This window comes from Belonocnema kinseyi, chromosome 4 (genome assembly GCF_010883055.1).
Source record: "Belonocnema kinseyi isolate 2016_QV_RU_SX_M_011 chromosome 4, B_treatae_v1, whole genome shotgun sequence".
In the NCBI taxonomy this organism is placed as follows: Eukaryota; Metazoa; Arthropoda; class Insecta; order Hymenoptera; family Cynipidae; genus Belonocnema; species Belonocnema kinseyi.
In genome coordinates this window covers 138,812,874-138,835,876 of record NC_046660.1, presented here as the reverse complement: position 1 = coordinate 138,835,876, position 23,003 = coordinate 138,812,874, and the positions used below count along the sequence as shown (strand labels likewise).

Sequence of the window (23,003 nt, the reverse complement as noted above, 5' to 3'; positions counted from 1 at the left end):
GAAAAATTCAAGAAAAGAAATGGATTTTGTCAAGTTGGTAAAGTAGAATGATTTCTTAAGGGCATGTGATACTTAGAAAATTGTTGATTTTACCAGTTATAGGGTCCCCCGGCTATTTTCTAGAATAATAAATATTTTGTCTTAATAATTTGGGAAATGATACCGAGCATGCTAACGGACGTCCCCACACTTTTTCTGTAGGTTAATTCAAAGAAGTTTTAATTTAGCAAAATGTGATTAATTTGCATAGCGCTTAGGAATTAGCATCGATTTTTTCAGTGTTAGATTCCCCCGGCTTTTTTCCTAAGATAAGAAATATTTTGTCTTCAAAATCTGGGAAATGATAGCGAACATGCTAACGGACGTCCCCGCATACTTTTTTTTTCAACAAAAATTTGATTTTGCTAACAACGTGTGTATATTTCGAGGTTATGTGTGTTACAATTCTCCCGAGCGTTACTTCCAAACTACACAATATTTTTGGCCGAAAACTTTGGACTTGCAAATAAACATAGTAACTAATCTCCCAGAACTACCCTTGTTTGCAGGCAATTGAAAAAGTTTATTTCATAAATAATTTCCAAATTATCGAAAAGGCAGAGATGAAAAACGACGTAACCTTAAAATAATGCATACAATTTTTATTTAGCACAATAATTTTTTTTTATTATGCCTAAAAAAAAATCTGGGGACGTCCGTTATGATATTTTATAGCATCTCCGAATTCAATTTTTAAGAATTTTCATTTTTGTGGAAAAAAGCCAGGGAAACTGTACCCGATTGACCACACGACGAAGTATCACATGCCCTTAAGTCAAATAAAACGGGAAACATTTAATAAAAAACATTAGCATCATTGCCTATTTTTTGCAACAAATACACGTGCTATAAATTTATTCACTCGGAAAAGAAGATGCGCAATTAAATTTCATATTTCAATATATGTTTCAAAAATTACAATTTTAAATCTTTTTGTACAAGCTCTCAGGGTGAACAGAACGGAGCGTCAGACTTCCACAACCAGTTATTGCAGACAGCCCTTGAGCTGTGCAAACATGCAAAGTTTGTTTATAGTACGAATAAATCGGTTATTTTTCGGAGAAAATTGGGCGACAAAGATTATTGATATCTTGTTTGTTTGTATAATCTGCTTTTCCATACAGAGAGCTTGTACATTGTCATTTAATGTAAAAGATACTACTTTCGGAGTAAGTTGCCGAAAATTGTACAATGTACAGTTATAATGATTCGGCGTGAATATTGCCTGTATGAATCCCGGGTGAATAGATTATAAAAAACCGTTTTTCTTTACATATACTTATGATATTATAGTGTTTAGAGTTTTATTTTACTTAAAACCTGCATTTCAAGATATTATCGACCCTCAACTACTTTCACGCACCCAACCTTTTGGGAATTCACACACTTATTTGGACAGGGGCCTCTAGTTTTCTTATACGGTGTATTCGCTCCTGAATGAATCAATGTTGGTCATAGTAGGAGTTTCATCACCTGCAGACTTGAGCCATAACGTATGGCAGTTTCTCCTTTTCTCCCAAGGGTCGCCCAAAAGAGAATCCGAACTCGAAAACTGCCTAACCTGCTCGCTGCTTCGCTGAATAGTGAACCAATTCACTACAGCGGTGCTATCGAGGCATATTTATTTTTAATTTTACATGAAAAAATATGTTTTAAGAAAAAGCGACCTTTAGCGAGAGACTTCATACTCTTTGCAGTTGGTTTGCATTTGGTTTCAATCCTATATGTATTTGTAATTTTCACCAGATTTCCGGGTCCCTTAACTATATACTCGAGAATAATATAAATCTCAATTTTTTAACAAGAAATCCTTGACAATTTTAAGTTGCGAGAAATGTATAGGTTAGGAAGAAAAATTACAGACACATTTTAAGGACGACCCTATAATTTATATTGCCAAAAACGATATAGTGATTTTTTTCCGCGATGCGCAACAACAACTTCTTAAAGATCACTAATATAAAAAATTAACATAGAAAAAAAGAACATGCTAGAATTGTTCAAATGGCTGCTAATATTATTTTACAGGTTATGTAAACCCAATGACATCCAGAATTATAAAGCTTCCAGTATTTTTTCGACGATATATTATTGGATAAAGACAGTCCCACAAGAGTTTGCTAATTGACCTTTTTCTACTCTTTATTTTTCAGAATGCTGATCCCAACACGAAGACGAAAGATAGACAAAATATATTTCATGCCATAATTGACACTATGTGTGTAACTCCGTCTACAGTTGTAAAATCGAATCAAACTATTGTAAGATTGAGTAAACTACCAAAAAAAGATGAAATCGGCAAAAATGGTTTTATGCCATTGCAACATTTTGAAAGAGGAAGCTTATTAGGTTTGAATAGTATTATTGTGAAAGATTTAGATGTTAAAAGTCCTATTTTAAACGACATTCACATTATGTCTCCAGATTTCCCGAAGATTTTTGTATATCTAAGGTTATACCTCCACCATGTTTTAATAATTCACCCACCAACTACGATACGATTTTTACAGTTTTGTGACATTTAATCAAACCTTGTACATCCAACGCGTGTTCCTCGAGAAAAAGACATCCAACCGGTGCAACAGGTGTACCAAATACATCTACAAAAAAGTTTGCTTTTGCGAGTTCTTCAATGTTCCTGCAGGCGATCTCTCGAGAACAGGCCATCTAATTTACACACCAGGTGCAAAACATACATATTCTCCGAGGAAGTTTGGTTTTACGACTACTTTAAGGTTCCTGTAGTCAGTTTTTCAAGGACACGATATTAAACCCGTACAACATTTTTATAAAATATATTTCGCTAACCATCTAAACTATGTTATAAATTTATAAGTATGCAACTATGTTTTGCTTAAAGAAATTATTAAAACAATTTAAAATCAGTTTATTTCAAAAAGTGGATCAGTGAATAGGACAACATCTACATCAATGTCTGGAATATCACAGTCAGTGCTCCTATTGATTTCTGACGATGAGTCTACTTTGTTACAACTATGTTCAGAATTCTAAAAAAAATGAATGTGTTTAAGCCGTTGTCAATAATAATTTCCTTTCTAGCATTAAAAAAAATCAACCCTTGTAACGAATCAAGTTCTTGAGTTAAAAGAAGGCTGCGAGGTTGATTTTCTTTACCTGGTCAGAGGTACTGAAAAGCCATTCACGGAAATAATCTTAAAATCAGGAAGTTCGTTTTTTTCTTCAATTTATATATTAGGTATTATTAATCAATTTAGATATTATTGAAAAATTAACTATATCTCTCATGAAAGAAGTCATGAAAAAGGTGTTAAAACAAATATTTGATTTTTTTCTAAATGTGATAGAGTCGTATAATTTTAAAAGCGAATGAGATAGCGAATAAATATATAAATGAAAGCGAAGAGAAAATACAAAAAGGAAAAGAATAAAACGAAAAAAAAGGACGAAAGCGAAATGAACGAAATTGAAGATAAAAATGTTATTGAAGTCAATAATGACAATCTGTCATTTATTATAACTATGCGTACCTAAATTTCATGCTTTGTTTAAAACAAAATTCAATTTTTTATTTAAACCTTTATACCTTTCAGTCCAAAAAAGTTTCCAAATTAACAAAATGCAGCGGTTTTTCTGAACATATCAAAAATTTTCTAAAAAATAGTCCGGGCTTAACCGTTTTTGAGGCTGGAAGAATTTATGAAACTTTTTTTTTAATTTTCGGCACATTTGGAAAGAAGAAGGCAAACCAAATGTTATAGAGGTTCAAAGAAGAAATTTGGCCTTTTCTTTAACAATACACGAAATTCATACACGAATAAGTTTTTTTTCGAAAATCGAAAAAATAGGTTTCGCCTAATTTCCTTTAAAAACTAATATATTTCGTCCCCGAGAGTTTCTGACACTTCCAGTGTAGAACCTGCATCATTTGAAATGGATTTGGTAATAGGAATCTCATGTAAAAAGATTCATTGGAGACTAAAGACAATTCTTTAGAGATATATTTATATTGCACATTTTTTAGAGAAATTTTACTAAGAATTTTCATGCGATATTTAAATACTTCTCTTTTTTGGTATATCCTAATATATACCTACAATATCTAAGGTGATTAATAACTGTATTTTATAATAATGTATTCAAGCTCAATAGATACAATCGTCAGGGGCAAAGGTAAATTTGCGACTAATCTATTTAAAAATGCACCAAAAAGTTTAAGATTAGTTATAGTAAAGGAAAATTCAAATTTATTAATAGTTAAAAGAGTCATTTATATGCATAATAACTAAGTCTCAAGTAAAGTCACTATTTATCTGTGAAAGTTAATGGCTTATAATTTTAGTATCTACTTATTAATTTTTGAGTAGAAATTTATTATTGTTTCAGAATCTTATGGGGTTAATACCTGGATCAAAAATAATTATAGATCGAGCAAATCTCCTCTATTAAAGGAGAAAGGGTCAAATCAAAAGATTCTGTTAACATATTTAATGGTAGACATATTTAAAGATCATGTTTATGAAAAGTTCTTGTTGTCCAGGATGTCAAAGTGGAAAGATGTCGAACACGACAAAAAAATTGTCCTGTATCAGCCAGAAGTAGCAGCGATATTAAGTACGAACCTCTTGTTCTTAAGCAATTCCTTTTCAACATTTGTACCCCCTAAAAAATCAAAGTTGTGTAAATTAATACCCGACAGAACAATAATTTGCTTAAATTTGACTTAGATCGGACAAGTTTGATTTTTTCAGGGATATAGGTACACTTGAAAAATAATGCCAAGTTAATCATCAAAGAATGATTATGTCCAAGATAAAAAGATAGGTAAGTGAATTTGCTGTTTAGGGTTATTCTCTTATACCTGACAATCGGAAAGTGACTTAAACGACAATGTCAATGTATCATTTTCATTTGGACAGCAGAATACAAATAAGAACCTCTTACTGTTTGTATGCCATTCCTATTAAAGAAATTAGAAGTTAGTCGTGTGGCATCCGTGAAACGAGCTATTTCCAAAAAAGCAATTTTCGCATTTTCGGCTAAAATAGATAAAAAAATGGAATTTTTGAAAGTAATTAGTCGTGACCTGTTCGTTTTAGAATATTTTTCTTCTTTAGAATACGCAGAATTTACCGCTTTCATTCATCTAGCAAGAATTTTCTTGTGCGAACCTATTGCAGTCAGGGCAATGTTTTTTTTTTAATTACAGGTAATTAAGCATTCTTTAATTTATCCGTTAACCATTTTCAGATATGAAGAGCAGGATTCAAGCAACAGAGAACGAAAAAAACAACTTATGATTTTTGGCAACAAAAATGCTTTTTAAGAACCGTAACTCCTAGACTATTGGCGATGCAAAAGTTTTCTTTAGTTCAGCGCAAAATTTTACCTCCTTCAATCTCGGTAAGAAAAAAGCTCTTGGTTGCACATGAAAGCAACAATCTTTTAAAATATGGTATTTTGCACTTTTCTAAAACAAATTTTCCGTGTTTCGGGCAAAAATCCTTGTCATAAAATTTGAGCTTTTATGATGCACCCACAAATTGAGTACTCAAGAGAAGAAATTTATTCCTCTAAACCCCACCGAATTCACCTCATTTTTCCGACGAAATGACCTTCACATCGTGCCCTGCACCTCGGAAAATACTCCCTTGTTCATTTTATTATTACAGATAATTTTTGTCATTTTTTCAAAAAATTTTGATAAAAATTTTAAATCGCGATAATAGAAACTTTATTACGGGTTCTTAAAAAAAAATGGTTGAAGGTTTTGAAATACAAAATTCAACCAATATTTTCATAAATTTTTACAATTTCGAACAACTTGACATTTATTTAGTATCCCAAACATTATTAATAGCCCAAAGTAAAAAAAATCTGAGACATGAACTCTCATATTTCCCGCAAAGTAAACCACTAGTTTTAACGAAGTTTTTAACATCAAATTTGCATAGTGAAATAAACGTGGCGCAGATTCATTTTAGTTTTTATACTCAATGACTCAGCCTATATTTTAAATCTTTGAAAAAAGTCTGAAACTTATCATTTGTCACGAAAGCGACCAAATAAATTATTTTTGTTGGTTAAGAAATTCTCAAAAATTTTTTGTCCAGAATACTAAAAGTTTCATGCTGGCGAAGAAAGCATTAGGCGTATTATTGTTACTTAATATGTTATATTATTGTCTTTTGAATTTCAATTTGCATATGAATTATTGTCTCCCTTATTTCAAAATTTGTATCGCCCTTTTTCTTGTTGCACTCTTTTAACTAATTACCGAACCCCCTTATGTTTCCCAACATGGACGCAACCCAATACAAGTAATTAATTCACCATTTTGCAAAAATTTTTTTGTCAAAATCCGTCGTGCTTTTTTCAAAATTTATTAGTTGCCCTGAACTTTTACTTCAAATCCTCGATCATGCCGGGCATCGAGAAAAGGGTAAAACTAAGTTTCTTAGGATTGTAGAGAATTGCATAAGCACAGTACCTATTGACTACACATATAAATATAACGCGAATTGTTAATTTATGTTTAAAAAATATATCGGAGCAGTATTGCAGAATAAACATATTGATTGGATAAGCAATACAAGAATATTAGATTGATTTAAAATGTATATATCTAGCTACCCATTCTTTTCCCACTCTTCCCATATGAATTTCTTGACCTCTCATAGTGTAACGAAGCTAGAAGAAAATTCGTTACGCTTACCTCGAACGGGACTAGGCATGGTAGGGTTTGAGTTTTCCTCTCATGACTTTGATGGTTATGTTGGCGGTAGCACTGTTACTGACAGGGTTTCCCATGCCAGCCAGGCAGAGAACGAAGAGGAAAGGGACTAAAAAAACACCAAAACCCACAAATAAAAATGGAAAGTATTTTAAAGATTTTAAAACGCTTGTCATTTCCTGAGGATCGCCAGAGCGTCCCTAAAACCACTGCTGGGGGCCACAACATGCGGGACGGTGGTGATAGTGAGCTGCGGGATGGTGAGGTAGATCTCATTAATCAAAGAGCTGGCCAACAAGAACATCTGCGACAAACGGTAAGCAGTGGAACATCAACTGTGTCTGCTGAGGATGCTTTGGCTTGCGTTAGCCATTTGCAGCTAACCACCTCGTCAGAAATACTGTGGGAGAGCATCAAGTGGGATACTACAATGAAAGAAGAATCGGTATGTCTCTATTACGAAAGTGAAAAGTTTAAACCCAAAATCGAAAAAGGATACTGTTTCAGGACGAAATTTGTTGCAAAGTATCCTCATATCAAGAAAACCGCACTAAAAAATCTTTTCGTTAAGGTGAAGGACATCAGGACTAATTTACACATCTCCGAAGATCGAGCAATAGAGATTAAATGACAGATTGATTTGGACTGCAAAAACGACGGCAATGAACATCAGTTAGAGTAAGCCGCAGAACACGATCAAGCAGGGGCAATTAATGTCCTTCCTCAACCTGTTGATGATCCAGCACCACCAAATCCTCCAGAGGTAGATCACTTTATACAACTAGACATAGATGTTATCCGCCTTTATTTTTTGACAGAGAAAAGTGGGCAAAGTGTGAGGAAAGAACATCATCGGCTCTTCTTACTTAAGTACCCAGCGCTAGCCACAAGATTAAAATAGCAGAATCTAGCAGATCAAAAACGCCCATTATTTGTAAACAGATGTCTTTCGGCTCTTGAAATATCTGCTATCAAAATGGAAGCGAAACAGCAGCTTCCTACTGATAAAGACCCTTTTGAAAATGTGGACGACGAATACCTGATTGAAGCTGAAGGTATAGGTGCTAGGGATAATGAACATTAACTACCGAAACCACTAGCACCGCATCCAGTTAGTAATAACGATAATGTGAACAACGAAATACCAGAAAAACTACAGGACCTTGAAAGGAATTTTGGTCTTGCTTTACTGGTGTTCAGTCATGTAGAACTAACAGGTGCAAAGCTTGTATGATAAGTAGTTGTAGTAACCGTTCAAACGTTGCGCCGCAGAACTAGGCCTACAAATGCATTCTTTATCCCAGGAAGGGATCGAGACACGCCATGGAAGATCAGGTTGGATATGGATGTCAGCAAAGTAAGGTGCAAATTGGGTCGATTCACACAATATAAAAAAAGAAATAGAACCAGAAAGCTGATAAACCATGTTATTAAAATCATCCATCCTAAGTACAACAAGACGTTAACAGCATTAGTATTGGACGAGATTATAGACTTCCAACGGCAGAGACTTGATGTTCTTACTGTTAGATAGCGTCGGTACAATTAAAGTAGTGTAAGGCAACAAAATCGCACCTTTCAGACAGATGAAAGAAGGCTCTTTTTCGAACTGAGTGTAGAGGAAAATAACCAGCAAGGCACCTGTTTAAAGTTTACACTTGTAAAATTAATAATTTTACCAGATCAAGAATATTCACAGAAGAATCTTGAGAGTTAATTGAAGTTATAAGTTTTATTCAACTTTTCGAAAACTTGGCAAACTAGTCCATTGCAAACTACCCGCATCATTCACTCGTGTTGTACACAATTTAAAAAAATCTGAAGTTCAATTATATTTTTTTAAGCTAATCACAATACTGATCCAAAAAGATAGGGCGGCAATCTATCGTGATTCACTGCTGCTTACACACTGTCTCTATTAAGCTTTAAGGTGCTCATCCACACCCTGAAACTGAAAAATCACGTGATTTCAAAAGCATTATTAAAATACAGAGGAAACAGAAAATAGGTTTGAAACTGACGATGTAGATAAATTGTGTAATTTTTAGTCGCAGAAAATCTCATGACGCGAAACATTATAACTTTAAACATACCGGCCCTCTCGTAAATGAAAAAGAAAAAAAGAAAAAATAATAAGTGCTTAATCGATTATTCATCAACGACACAAATGCCGCCCGCCATGAAGATACAGTATAAAATAACTAGGATTTAATAGTAATAGCCGCTCGTCATAAACCACTAAGTATTTAGAACAATTTCTTTTAAGTAGAATTTCGTTTGTTTCTTTCGCTCTGACTGGTACCAAACAAATCTGATTAATTGGACGTTCGTATTCCGAACTGACAGTCTTTACTCGAACATACACTACTACATTGTCCTTTCCCTTGCAACATTTATTTATACTACCTAATAACCATCTAGAGGGCGGTAACAAATCATGCTTTACAAGGACGATATCACCGATCACAAGATTTAGCTCTTTGTGTGTTAAGGTGTTGAGTAAAAGTCTTCAGGATCATTCGAAAGAAAGACAATAGGACGATAATTGAGGCAACCTGCTACACGAGTAAGAAGAGTATAAAACCCTTCCTTAGGTAAGAATATGAGTACCTACAATTCTTTTCAGATGCTGTTTAAAACTCATAACTCCAACCTCCCACAAATCCCCAAAATGAGGAGCGGAAGGAGGTATGAAATGCCAAGAAGTATCCTGAAATGCAAACTCATTATGCAAATTAGTATCCAGTCTAATATTTAAAAGGAAATTGTTTAGTTTTTGGTCAGCGCCGTGGAATTTTGTACCATCATCACTGCATAAGTGTACAGGTCTTCCTTACCTTGAAGAAAATCGTTGAAAGTCGGCAAGAAAAGCGGCCGACGAATAATCAAAAGTTTTGTAACTATTACTGCCACAAGCTAGAGCATAGCGAATATCAAATGGGCCTAAATAGTCCACATTAAAATGTATGAATGGACGATTTGTGACGACAGGAAATTCAGGTGGTGACGAGGTAAAATGATAGGATGCTTTTCATCAAAACTGATTGGAGCATGCCGTAGTCTTCCACTTAACTTTAAGAGATTACTAGAATCAATAAATAGATTCGAACTTTTTAATATCGAGTTTTTTATAACCACCCTAACATCTTGTTTTAAAGGTTCTATCTCAAGAGAAAAGGAATTTGCTTGAACAAATGTAATCCAAAATATAACCGCTTATTGGATTTCTATCGTTTTAAGAGAAATGGTTGAAAATCGAGGTTTAGGCTTAGTAAATTTTGAGAGCTTGAAAAAAAGCATCAATAAACCTCTTACAATAGGCCGTTAGGCGATACAATTTGGACAAAAGGATAATTAAAACATCGAGTTGAATGGACTTTTGGTCACACTCAAAATGTGATGACTCTTTAGTGTCCGCTGTTATATTTGATTGTGAGGGGATCAGTGGCTATGTTCAGGTCATTTTGTGAAATTTCGTTAAATGAATTTGGGAAACTCTATTGGCGCAAACACAAGTCAATTTGAAGGATGTTTTCCTAGCAAATCCAAAACTAATGCATAATCAGTGTGGCAGTAAACTAGTATTTTATCCAACGACATAGTTTCCATGACAAACTTAAATGTTTTAGTTAGCAAAGCAGCCCCACATAACTGCAAACGAGGAATTGAAACATATTTTAAATCTTCACTAACAATTCTAATGTAAACAGAAGCTGAATAAGTCCCTTTCCCAACGTTAAGTGCTTTCAATTTTTTTAGAGAACCATAATAATTTAATCACTGAATTATAAGATCACCAGGTAGTCTGTCGTACCAGTCGAGTTTACGCAGACAAAATTCTTACATTAAAGTTTTTCTCACTATTATGACTGGAGTTATCCAATCTATAGAATCATACAACTTAGGTATTAATGAAAAAAATCCATTCCGTTGGATTTTCAACTTAAGAAGAAGTCACCTTAAAAAGGAATGAATCAGAGTTAGGATCCCAAAATAAACCTAGCACCTTCAGCTGGGCATCCTCCGCTAACAGAAATTTGATAGCACATTCGCTTTAAAGTCTCTAGAAGACGATCCTTTTATCAGGAGAAATCCAGACAATTATTTGACAGTCGCAATCCCAAAGGTTAACTAAAATTTGTCGCACACATTGTAAAAAACTATCCAATTAGTTTTTTTGAAGAAGTTCCATATGCCCAAGGCATAAGGTACTTTGCGCAGTAAGAGAACCCAATATGCCCTGTTGAAGACCAGCAAACAAACAGAAGCCATCTTTATCGTCCCCTCAAATTAAACCAACTCGATGGGAACTAACCCTAGAATCCGGTAACCTTAACTCTTTTAATTGATCTTCATTCCACACATTAGATTTTAAAGGAGGAGTTAATGTTGTAAAGTGCAACAATACAAAAGCTGAGATGTGAACTTAGCACATTTCTTTTCTGTCGAAATGAAATTAAATTCTGCTGACTTTCTTGAAAAACCGATATTAACTCCTGCAGCCCTATAGACTACTGCCGTAAATTTTTTGTAGCGTGGAATTTATATTGTCATTGCTCTCTCGAAATTTGTAACAACATTCTGATCCTTGGTCCGACGAAACTCTAAATTGGTTGCTTCATCCATTTTGAGCTTGGAAGGAAATAACAGCCGTAGCGAATAACAATGATTATTTGTAGCAACTTCCCTACGCCTCTACACAGACAGAGCTTTGAATTGGTTGCATTCAAATAAAAAGTGATTTTCCTTTCAAAGGAGCATGAAAAAGAGATAACATTTTATTAATTATTGAAAAATATCGTTTAAACAAAACAAAAAAACACGATTTTTTCTAATTTTTTTAAAAATAAAATCTAGTGCTCCAAATGGTTCTCAGTGTATAATCTATTTGGAACCTCAATAACCGGTGAAATAAATGCCTAAGCTTTCAGAATACATGGTTCCGAGATCAATTTTTTTATCTTAGTGTGTTTAAAATGGCTCATTAATGACAAAATTTTTGCGAAGACATTCATGAATTTTTTTTTTTAAAAGTATAATCTTTTCTAGAAAGTGCAAAAGGAGAAAAAGTTCTTAGAATCACTCAAAGAAAAAATTGACAAATTGCAAAATCAAAAAAATAATTTAAAACTTTCTGGAAAAATGTTCACGTATTCTTTGAGTGATTCTAAGAACTTTTTCTCCTTTTGCACTTTCTAGAAAAGATCATACTTTTTGAGAAAAAAATTGATGAATGTCTTCGCACAAATTTTATCATTGAGCCATTTTGAAGACACTAAGATAAGAAATTGATCTCGGAACCATGGATTCTGAAAACTTAAGGCATTTCTTACACCGGTTATTGAGGTTCCAAGTAGATTAAATAGTGGAAACCATTAGAAAAACTCGATTTTATAAAAAAAAGTTAGAAAAAAGCGTGTTTTTTTTTTTGTTTAACTCCCGATTATTTTCAAGCCTTACTCTTTTTCTGAAAACTCACGCCAGCTTTGGAAAGTTTAATAGCTTCCAAAATACGTATGCTAATCTCGAAAAATGAGTCATGTTTATGAGACATTTTAGAGCCGCTAATAACTCATTTGCTTTATCCCGTACGTTTTTTAAGTCTTCCTGAATATTATTTGACACATTAGAAAGATTGATAAAGGATTGTAAATGAGTTTAGATTAAAGCTCTCTTGTTGTCAAATCTGGTCTTTAGCGATTCCCAAGTGAGTTGAGCAAGTTTAATAGGCAAGGAATCATGACGAATAATTTGAGACTGATTTAAACTTTCATTAACCCTTGGCTCAGACTCATTATTATACAAATAATCTCGCACATTAAGATAAGCACCTTCAATAGCAAGATATTTTGATTTTGAAAAGTATTCTAATTCCTCATGCTCAGATTGCGTAGTTCCCACTTTAAGCTCCAGATGCAGGGCTTAACACCTTCTCCAGAAGTAATCAAAAACTTCCAATCGTAATTTAACAGTAGCCACTGTTTGATTGGACTTGTCAATTTTCTTAAAGTTGATTTTAATTCGTAGAATCGCCTGAAAAATCTCTGATAACTCAGAGAATAATGCCTCCATTTTCACAAAAAAGGCCAAATTTAAATTGATAGCTGCTGATAATTTAATCAAAATTAAAAAGATTCAGTTTTTAAATTATTATTTTGTTCGCCAGAACAAGCATCTCTCATAATGGGTAAATTGAAGTTGTCATCTTACCGCTAGAGAAATTTAAAAATCGATGAAGTCTAAAATTAAATCTGTAGACATCATCCAAATCTCAGTCAGCGAACTTTTTATTTCTTCTTTTGGGTGAAGAATAATTAAAGATCGAGCCATTGAAGAATGACAGCGTGAAAGAGTACATACGATTTGAAGAAGGACGACGTCAAGTCTTCATATCTTCCAGCTTGCTCGTGTGGTTTCACTTACACTATACTTTCTCATTTTTGGTCTTGCTGCGCTAATTTGATACTTTTGATAATTTGATAGTTTTTTCACGATCTTCAATCCTAATAACGAAGGACCATTGTTTAAAGTTTACCCTTGTAAAATTAATGATTTTTCCAGATCTTAAATATTCAGAGAAGAATCATGACAGTTAATTTAAGTTAGAAGTTTTATTCAACTTTTCGAAAAATTGATAGACTAAGACCATTGCCAACCGCACGGACCACTGACTCGTTTTGTAAACAATTTTGAAAGATCTTAAGGTCAATGGCAATTCGCAACTTAGAAATAACGTGATTTCAATCATTCATTCAAATACTGAGGAAACAGAAAATAGACATAAAACTGACGATGTAGATAAATTTTATCATTTGCAGTTCCAGGAAATCTCATAACGACGAAACACTATAACTTCAAACAATACCGAAGTCCGTCAGTAGGAAGGCATGACTAACTCTTGGTCGGGTGTTTGGGAAAAAACGAACAGAAGCAATTTAGATGCTGCGTGGTAGCAAGTAGAGAAGACAAGAGCTAGGAATAACCTTGAAATGGAGCTAAAAACATCACAGCTTTAGTTGTTTTAGCGGTTCTGAAAAGAGCAAGTAAAGGGAAAGCTCCAGATCCTTCTGCGTTGGCAAGGTGTTTTCAAAAAATCATCGAACACCCAGATCTGATGCCAGGCTTTATGCTCCAATGTACTACATATATGTTGCCTAAGAAACAGACGCTCAGAATCCATCTGAATTTCGATCGATAGCCTGACTTCCAAAAACTTATAAATGTCTTACAGCCGTCAATGCAGATAAGGTATATTCTCATTGCGACGAAAATGATATCCTCACAGAAAAAATTCATTTTGTAAAAACTCGCTAGACAGTAAAGATCTAGTCACCATAGATGCATCATCGACTTTTTAATTCATGTGATGATGCTTTGGAGTATAAGAATCCAGTATTTTTATCATGGACAACCAAGTATAACTAGATCAATCCACATGTGACGGCTATATTTCAAGGAGATTCTTTTAGTGCACTATGGTTCTGTTTGGCGTTGAAACCATTGAGTCAAACACTAAATAGCATGTCTTATATATTCATAATACATGATAATGAGGAAGGTCATCAAGCGACCCATCTTCTGTACATGTACGGGAATTAGGGACTGCAAAACTAAAGAAAGAGTTCAAAAATGACATCGAGGCAATGGCTGAGGACGATTTGTATAAATATCCGGGTATTCTTGAATCTAAGGGCATTCAGCACATGATAGTTAAGAAAATTGTAACTACTGCCTTCACTACACGAATAAGATTGATTCTGAAGAGTTCTCTTAACCCGAAAAACCAAGTTAGGGCAATCAACACCTATGCCAGCCTTGTCCTCACGTACTCCTTCGGGATCATCAAATGGTCTAACACTGACCTTGAAAGGTTACACAGAAACATCCGCGTAGAAATGACGAAGCATCGAATGCACCCATTGATTCAGCAATTGAAAGGGTAGTTCCACAACGATATGGAGAAGGTAGGGGCGTTGTGAGTGCCAAAAAACTCAATACTCACTAATGGCTCAGAGAGAATACACGCAAAGACATGATAATAGTGTAATAGCAGCAGCTCAAAAAGCAGTTTTAAGAAGCAAATATCGCATTGTAAGAAACTTTTTAGACCATCGTGAAGTAGCTGGCCTATAGAGTGACAGATGGTAGCTCTAAGAAACTATCCCGAGGCGACTAATGTCACCTTTAACGCTCGCGGTCTCTGTATAAAGACAAAAGCGATGATGGGGTAAAAAATTCAGGCTTTGTCCAATATGTCAAATAAGGTATATTGCTCTTATTGAATCACTCTATTGCTCGACAAAAATTCTTCCGTGGCTGATAGAATATACAGGTTAAAACTGAACATTTACACGAATGTAATGATGCTTTCGAGTGAAAATTCTGAACTCTTATTCAATGATAGACAACGTGATCTATATGGAAAAACATTGTAATAAGAGTTTAGTCTACATTTATTCTAAACAAATCAGATTGTGGCAATGGCCAACAGTAATCGATACAGTTATCATTTCTAATAAGAAAGCTTTTTCCTTTGCAAACCATCCTCTCGATTTCTTTTAGAAATGAAAAATATAAATTATAAGAAATATTAATATAATAATTTAGATAAAATATAATGATTTGGAGTTGTATTGACAAAGATCTGAGTAGCGGTGTCGAAGGGATATTCTTTATTTTGAGAATTCGGGCATATTATTCCTAAATTATTATGACCTCAAAGTGCCGCATATTCCTCCTTAAATAAATTTATAAAATACGTATTTTTTACTACATAAATAGACAGAATCATTAAAATAAAAAAGAAATTGCAGATGTACCGTAAAGTGAGGCTAACCGGATATTTTAGTTAAAAAGCTTATGCAGTTCCGGGTCGAATAGCATCCAGTAAAGATATTCTTAATTGCTTGAACAGGATATATTACGTGATCTTTATTTCATCATGAATTTCTCTGATCTTATTTTTAATTAAAGATAATGTAACCACAAAAACATTGACTGGTTTCTAAGATATGTTTAGAAATGTTCAAGCGTGTCTGTGTTGAGTTGCGTTCAACGATGCTCTATTTTAGAGCCTAGCGCGCGCGAGTGTACGCTGCTTTGGAGTTCCCAACTCTCAAACTTTTCGTATTTTTGGAGTTAGAGCGTACCACTGTCGACCGGCCTTGCTGCTTAATTTTACAGAAAATCGACGCAGACACTTTTGAACATTTTTAGTTATGCCCCGGGAACCCTTAAAGATTTTTAAATTTTATTTTGTTAAAACTGAAGTTGAAGTAAAGGTGAAAAATTCTAGAATTCCATAAGCTGTATCATCCTTTCTTATGTCCAGCATTATTTCGGACAGAGTTATTGTGTTTCAAAGTCTGTGGTTTAAGACTGATGCCAATGTATTAAACTAAAATTAAAGTGAAAAGAATATTGTTAATACTATTTACATTTGGAAGTTAGCGTCTTATTCTAGGCGGGTGGGTATTGTGAATTTAGATCTTGAAATGTTGCTGGCAGGGGTGAGGGATTCGCGTACATTGGGCTTAAGTAAATTCTACTAGGGGAGCTAATGTGGTCGGTGGTCCAGTTACGGAGACGGTAATGGAGGCGATGTGTCAGTCGGGAAGAATCTGGGCCAAAGCCCAGGGAGATCTGATCTCTTGGTCTTGTGGACCGTCCTTTTATGTATTTCGCTTCAGCGGCGAAGCACGACTTGCGACGCAGGAGAGTTCACTAGCGAGGATCGTTTCAGTGACTACACTAGAAGATGAATTCGCACGATTGGTTCGCACTCGCCTCGTCATGGTTTACAAGCGTCGGACGAACAACGAAACCACGCACGCTAATTAGAATTTCAAATTATAACCTATTATTAAAAATATAATCAGAGAACATTACAGTGATTTTTATTGTCACTCGCGCTAGCCACCCGGTAAGAAGGAGTTTATTGGAATGAATTGAAACGTTTCAATTTCACTTTGGCTGAATGTTTAGAAATCCGTAGAAGCACTTTAAAACACCTATCTCACTAAGTCCCTTCTTTTGCTCTTATTTATTTAAGTTAAGCAACACATTTTTATTCACGGGCGCTTTTTAAGTATTAAAAAAGTCATTTAACGAAAAAGCACTCACTGAGATTGATTTTTATTATAATGAGAATTAATTTTCCTATGATGTAATATTATGCAGTTTTTTCACACTAGTGGTATTAATTAAAAGAAATGTAGAACACAAACCTTGCATCACACAGAAAGAAGTCCCAGAAGCACAATACAAATTCACGCGAGTAAACAATTTTGGTTAGAGAACTTGCTTCGAAACCCTTTGAGAATCTTGTCGTCTTGAAAGCCATTGCGTTCTTCTCCACAATAAACACTAAGTTTTGTCAGCTGAAGCACCCTTCCGGTGGTCTTTATGTTAACTAGGTTCAGATACGGTGTGAATTTGAAAGTGCCACAGAACTTCAAGGGGCATTAAATGGGCCCTAATTCAAGGGGCATTCAAGGGGCTATAAACAGTAGTGTTGCCATCAAGCGAGGTCTCGGCGTTTATAAGGCAAGCCAAAAGGAGCTTTACCGGCTGGCTTCAATTGATCGTCTTGCATCTACCTTAAAAATGACGATGCCTCGAAATTCAAGGCCTTGCCTTGACCTTGGTTTCAAGGCTTGAGTTTTTACTGCCAGGTGTGGGAACACGAGCATTGAATAACAATCCCGTACTTTGAGGCTCTAGTCTCTCTGGCCCTTTTCAAAAGTGATCTTTTGTCTGTAAGCTAGCCGAAAGTACGACTGTATTTTTAAAATTTTTTAATTAATAAAATGCAAATATAATATTCGGAATCTACAAGTTTCCACGATTCGCGGCATATGTAATTTGTCTAAAATAGTACATAAATTGAATACGCTTAATGTCAGAAACATGACCCCTACCTAGGCTCTTAGTTCCGCGAAGGAAAGATGCACATCTGCCGGGGCAAACTCAATCTCCCAAGGCTTTTTAAGGGTGCTTTTCAGGGCCTTGAACTTTGACCACCTCGCTTGCAGCATGCATGGAACTTTACTTTCTCTGCATTTTATCCGTAGACGAAGTGAGTCTTTTCCCAAGAGCATGAAATAGGCGTCGCATTACTTTTCCAAGCTACTTTTCTACACTCATATCATCCCTTTCTGCTCTTTTATGCTTAAGCGAGAAGAGATGATTGGCAGTAAAAATCGAATGACTTAAACAGTAGAAGTAACTCTATCTGATGGGATGATTGGTCAAAATAATTATCCGAGTCATTAGTCAATAATTGTGTTAATGGAAGAGAGAACATCCCACTCTTGCACTTTGTATGCAAAATAACTATCGAGAATGCACCGAACAAGCTTGAAACTTAAATTTGACATTCGCAAAAAAGAAAACAATCCCTAACCTCAAAATTTTGTATTCAAAGAAAGTAACCATCCATTTTAAAAAGTTTCTGTTACGTCGGTTTGCATCGCATGCGCCGCTTAGCCTCATTTTACGGTATTTAATCGATTTTAGATCTAATAGAAATAATAGTTACCTTAGGTGTATCAAAACTATGATCACGCTCTCTAGGCCGGCGACTTGTAACAGGACTGCCACCAGCAGATTGATCTGGTGGTCCGTGAGCTACTAATGGTAAACTGTGAGAAGGATTCAATCTCAATTGTTTTACAATATCTTCAATCAATTCCACGAATGTTTCACACTGCGAAGGTGGCAGAAGATTTTCAGCTACCTGTTTTATATTAGAAAGTTATTCATATTTGAAATGTCAAAACTAAATTTACAGCCTAGTCATTCAATCTTGAAAAAAAAATATTTCGATGGCTCCATTCAATATGAGTCTACGTGCTGACAGCGCTCTGTATGAGACTATTCCCTATGCTTATACGCAGCGCATAGTCTCTTGCACATAGCTGTCAGAAGGTAGACTCATATTGAATGGAAGCATCGATATAATGAAATTCTACAAATAAAATTATATAATCATTGATAAATTTTCATGCAAAAGTAAGCGTGCAATGACCGATAGGCAGTTTTTAAACTGTTAGAGGATTTAGACGTTAAATTCTTTTTTTTTAATTATTCAAATATCATGTTGAAAAAAAAATGTTATGCTCTATAGAAATTTGCTATTTATAACTTACTAAGTTATTGGCGATATCCGTAGGTACCATGTCATCACGATCAAATTTAAATGTTACAGTTTTTTGCTTGCTTGTATCTAACTGACATTCGACAGTAACTGACTGCCCTTCAACTTCGCTAACAGAGAGCACAGTTAATTTAATTCCAGGCTTTTTACGTTTTGTTCCACTCCGCTTTATTTTGCATTTTTCCAGTATGGTTACGCCTTCTGAATATTCGGTATTAGTTCTGTAAAATAAATAAATAGTCACCTTAGGTTGTGGGCTGAGACTGACTCGTTACCTAAAATTGAAAGGAGAGGGAATTAATTTTGAAAAAGTAAGCAAAGTAATTTAAAATTAGTGTGGAAAGCTTATTTACAAGTAAAAACTAATAAACAGCTCGCGGCTATCGAGGGCAGCAATTGAGATGTTGGGAGAAGTCAGAAGAAGCTTCGATTGCCGGCAAATCAGGGAGATCTGTGATTGGGAATTCTACGCTAAGCAAAGGCTGGAGTGAAGAGGCTATAGAGAAAAAATTTGAAAGTGAGCCCATAGGAACTGACTTTAAAGTCCAAAAACACCTTTTAAGGGCCAGCACAGCCATTTTTTTGAATAGTACTGATTTGTAGCAGATTTGACTCTATTTTGCCTATTATATAGGTTGTCTCGCGACAACTTTATTCAATTAAAAATAAGAACAAAAGTCCCCAAAATTTCTTTGGTCCGATGCTTATTCTGGGCACAACAGAGAGTACAAGTTGCATATACGTGTGAGCATATGTGGCGTGCGCACGCCATCTCACCCAAGCAGTTCCCCCACCGAAGCGCTGGCCATCACACCGTCCGATAGTGTTCGAGTTTAATCAAATTGAAAACTCGTTTTGCATGACTTTTTTTGCATAAATATAATTTCAACAAATTATTATTATTAATAGGTGGGTTATAAACATTGGTTAATATGAAATTGTTGGAACAAATAAGAAAAATTAAATATGTTTAGAAAAATTCAGATGAACGGAAATTATAAAAACGTTAATTACAAAGGCAAGAAAAGACAAAAAATGATGACTAAGAAAAATGTGTTAAATTAAACAATTAAACTTCATATTCACGTCGCATTTCGACTAAAAAATTCACCCAAGGAACACGCCTTAAGTAAAGAGGATGTAATAATATTTTAATATAATAGAACAATTTTTAATTACAATACAAGATTATTAAATTTTAACGTCAAGTGCAATCTCTATTTTTAACGCATGTAACGCAAAACAGGAGGAATGTTGATGGCTCAGGGTATGATAACATTTTAAAGAAATCTATTACATTCTCCCAAGTCAATGCGTGTGTATGTTGTGTATTTTTCAAATAAAGTGATTTTCCCTCGTCTTGATAAATTAAACGTTTTTTTAACTTTCATCATACCCTGACCCATAAACATTCCTCCTATTTTGCGTCTTCAACCAGGAGGAATATTAATGGATCAGGGAGTGACGAATGTGACTTTCGATCTGCAGGTTTCCCGCACAAGTACCCGTCGGAATGGCGTAGTGCTAGAAATAGTAGCAATAATGTAAGGCAAAAAAGGAGTGGGCTCATGGTGTCGCCCTAAAAGACACCTGCCTGAAAGGTGACCTTGTTAGCTGTCATACGATTTTTTTCCAGATGAGATAGTAAATCTGGTTTTCCAAAGCGGCATCAATCTCTCTATGCACCAAAAGACAGATGATAACTATGGGAGGTCGAATCGACAGCTTTCCGATAATCAATCCAGGCCATCGATAGGTCACACTGGTAGAATGCTGCATCTTAGCAGACACATCCATCGATGAGCAGGTTCTCCGGACATCCCGCTACGCCTTTCTTTGAGCCTCGTTGTTCATACATTTCTTGCCACACAGGTTCAATTGCCCGAACAATACTATCATTTAAGATCGCTGTGAATATCTTATACAGTGTGTTTAGACAAGTGATTGGCCTGGAATTCTGCGGGTCAGCTGAGTGGCCTATTTTCGGCAGAAGTATTGCATGCCCTTCCACCAACCACTCCGGAATCGGCTCTTCCGACATTAAATACGAGGTGAAAATACGGGCCAAATGCTGATGGGTTGAAGGAAACTTCTTCCACCAGAAGGTTTGATACAATCTGGTCCCGGTGCGGAATAGTTCTTCATTCCTCTTAATACATTTTTCACCTCCTCGGTAGTGATGGGTGGGCACTCTTCATTAGGTCTTATGAGTGCATCACACAGCTCCTTCAAGCTATTTATGTTTTCTGAGACTTCGTCCAGTCTATGCTGCACTTCGTAGACTTCTCTCCAAAATACTTCGACCTCCTCTGGTTTGGGCGGGTGGACGACAGTAACTGGAGGGTCTTGGAAGAGTTGAGATGGGTCAGAGAGAAACTGTTGATTTTCTGACCCACCTCTCCCTCCGCTCTAGACTTTTCTTAGCGTCAGATAGTATCAGTATTCTGTCAACAATATGCTGCCTGATGTTCAGCAGCTTTGACTTGTTAAGAGTATGAGAAGGGGTCCGGAGTTCGCGCGCAAACTTGCGAATCTTGGCGATAAAATTCCTGCCAGATGTGATGTAGTCAATCACACACTGAATGCGGGATGCGCACTGTCTTGCCCAGCCTATCTTTATGGCAAGTTGATGCATTCGTCTTTTGGTCTTATGATCAACCGTTGGTTTTTTTACGGTTCGCTTCGGCTAAAGCTCTCGCTGCATTATACACACAATAATTGATAGCCCAGAGGTCGGATTCTTCGGAAAAATGTCCGCGAAGCTCGTCTTCCATTTCAGAAAGATATTTCGGCTTGATAGAAATCTTGGTGTTGATGTTTCTCCGGGTCATAAAGCATCGCTCTTCCTCTAATGGATGCCTGCCCGCGGGCGGTCTTAGTGTCGCCTCTCTTTCTCTGTTGCCGGCTTGTTCTAGTTGTGTTAGAGTAGGCATTTCGCTTACATAGACCCTTTTTCGGAGTAGTTCGACATGGTTTCGCAAATATTGCTGCGAAAAGTACGATAGCTCCAGGTGTTTCTCGCACCAAAGAGCATGCAGCGGTGCCATGTAACACCGTTCAGGGGCCACATTCGTATCGTAGTACTCTAGCAAGTTGTGATTCAGTCGCTCCGTCTACCTGAGTGTCCCGAGATTCCGCCGATCCATCGCATTGAATCCAGTTTCATTGGCTCCGCCAGCTCTAGAGTGGTTGGCATTGTTGGCCGACCCATTGTCGGGAGAGGTCGAACGGTATCCCAGAGTCACCGTTCTAGACACCTCACCTAGGTGCCATTCAGCTTTCGGCACGGTTTTCGCACCTCCGATTGGGGGTTAATTCCTTCGGGACCACCCCTGGACAATTGTCCGCGACTGCCTATTTATTTTTGTAACCATATTCAGCAGAAACCCTTGATACAACAAATAATCTTTTATACTCGTTTCCACACCACCATTGAGGTAGAGTAAACAGGGCGTCTTTTTATTGCAGTTTATCCAGTAGGTCAAGTCCACATATTTAATCCATTTCTGATCTTTTCAAAGTTTATCGACTCGCTCTCTTCGATCCTTCTCGAGTCATTTCTAGCTTTTTATTCATTCTTCTCTTCCTACTCGTTCTTTTTGACGGTCCAGGTTGTCTGGTTTCTTCTTCGATTACGCGAATTGGTTGAGTTTCTTCCTCCTCTTCCATATTTTCTTCTTCTTGATCCTTATCTCATTCATTATCAGCCTTCACGATTTTCAGCCGAATGCTGTGCTGCATCCTTTCTTACATTGGCAGGAAAGCAATTTCAGAAGAACCTTTAGAACAGGATTTTTCGTTGTCCAAACTGAAGTGAGTCCAACCTTAGTTCTCTTCTATCCCCAGTCTTCTGGATTCTTGATGATTCCGCACCAAGTTTGGACTTGATGCAATCAAGAATTTTTTCGCCAGCTGCAGCAATGTCATTAGAAAAAACAATCCCTTCCATAAAAACTTTAACAGTCTGATTCAAATTCTCAGAATTTGATAGATCTTTCAGCAATTCGGCCTTTTCTTTTCATACTCTTTATATTTTATATTTTTTGCACAGACATCTTATTTCCTACACATATTATTTATATAATAATTATTGCA

General features: G+C 35.8%; 1 protein-coding gene across 11 annotated transcripts in view; it reads right to left on the bottom strand.

Moving 5' to 3' along the window:
- Positions 1 to 23,003, bottom strand: part of LOC117170590 — a 267,116-nt gene that overhangs the window by 191,618 nt on the left and 52,495 nt on the right. For all 11 annotated transcript variants that reach the window (XR_004466828.1, XR_004466829.1, XR_004466827.1 and 8 more), the window contains 2 exons: positions 18,901 to 19,129; positions 18,291 to 18,488 (listed from right to left, as the gene is read on the bottom strand). Coding sequence is in view for 8 of the 11 variants with exons in the window: in XM_033357450.1 (XP_033213341.1) it covers positions 18,291 to 18,488; positions 18,901 to 19,129 (427 nt within the window). In the remaining 3 variants the exon portion in view is untranslated. The remainder of the gene's footprint in view (positions 1 to 18,290; positions 18,489 to 18,900; positions 19,130 to 23,003) is intronic.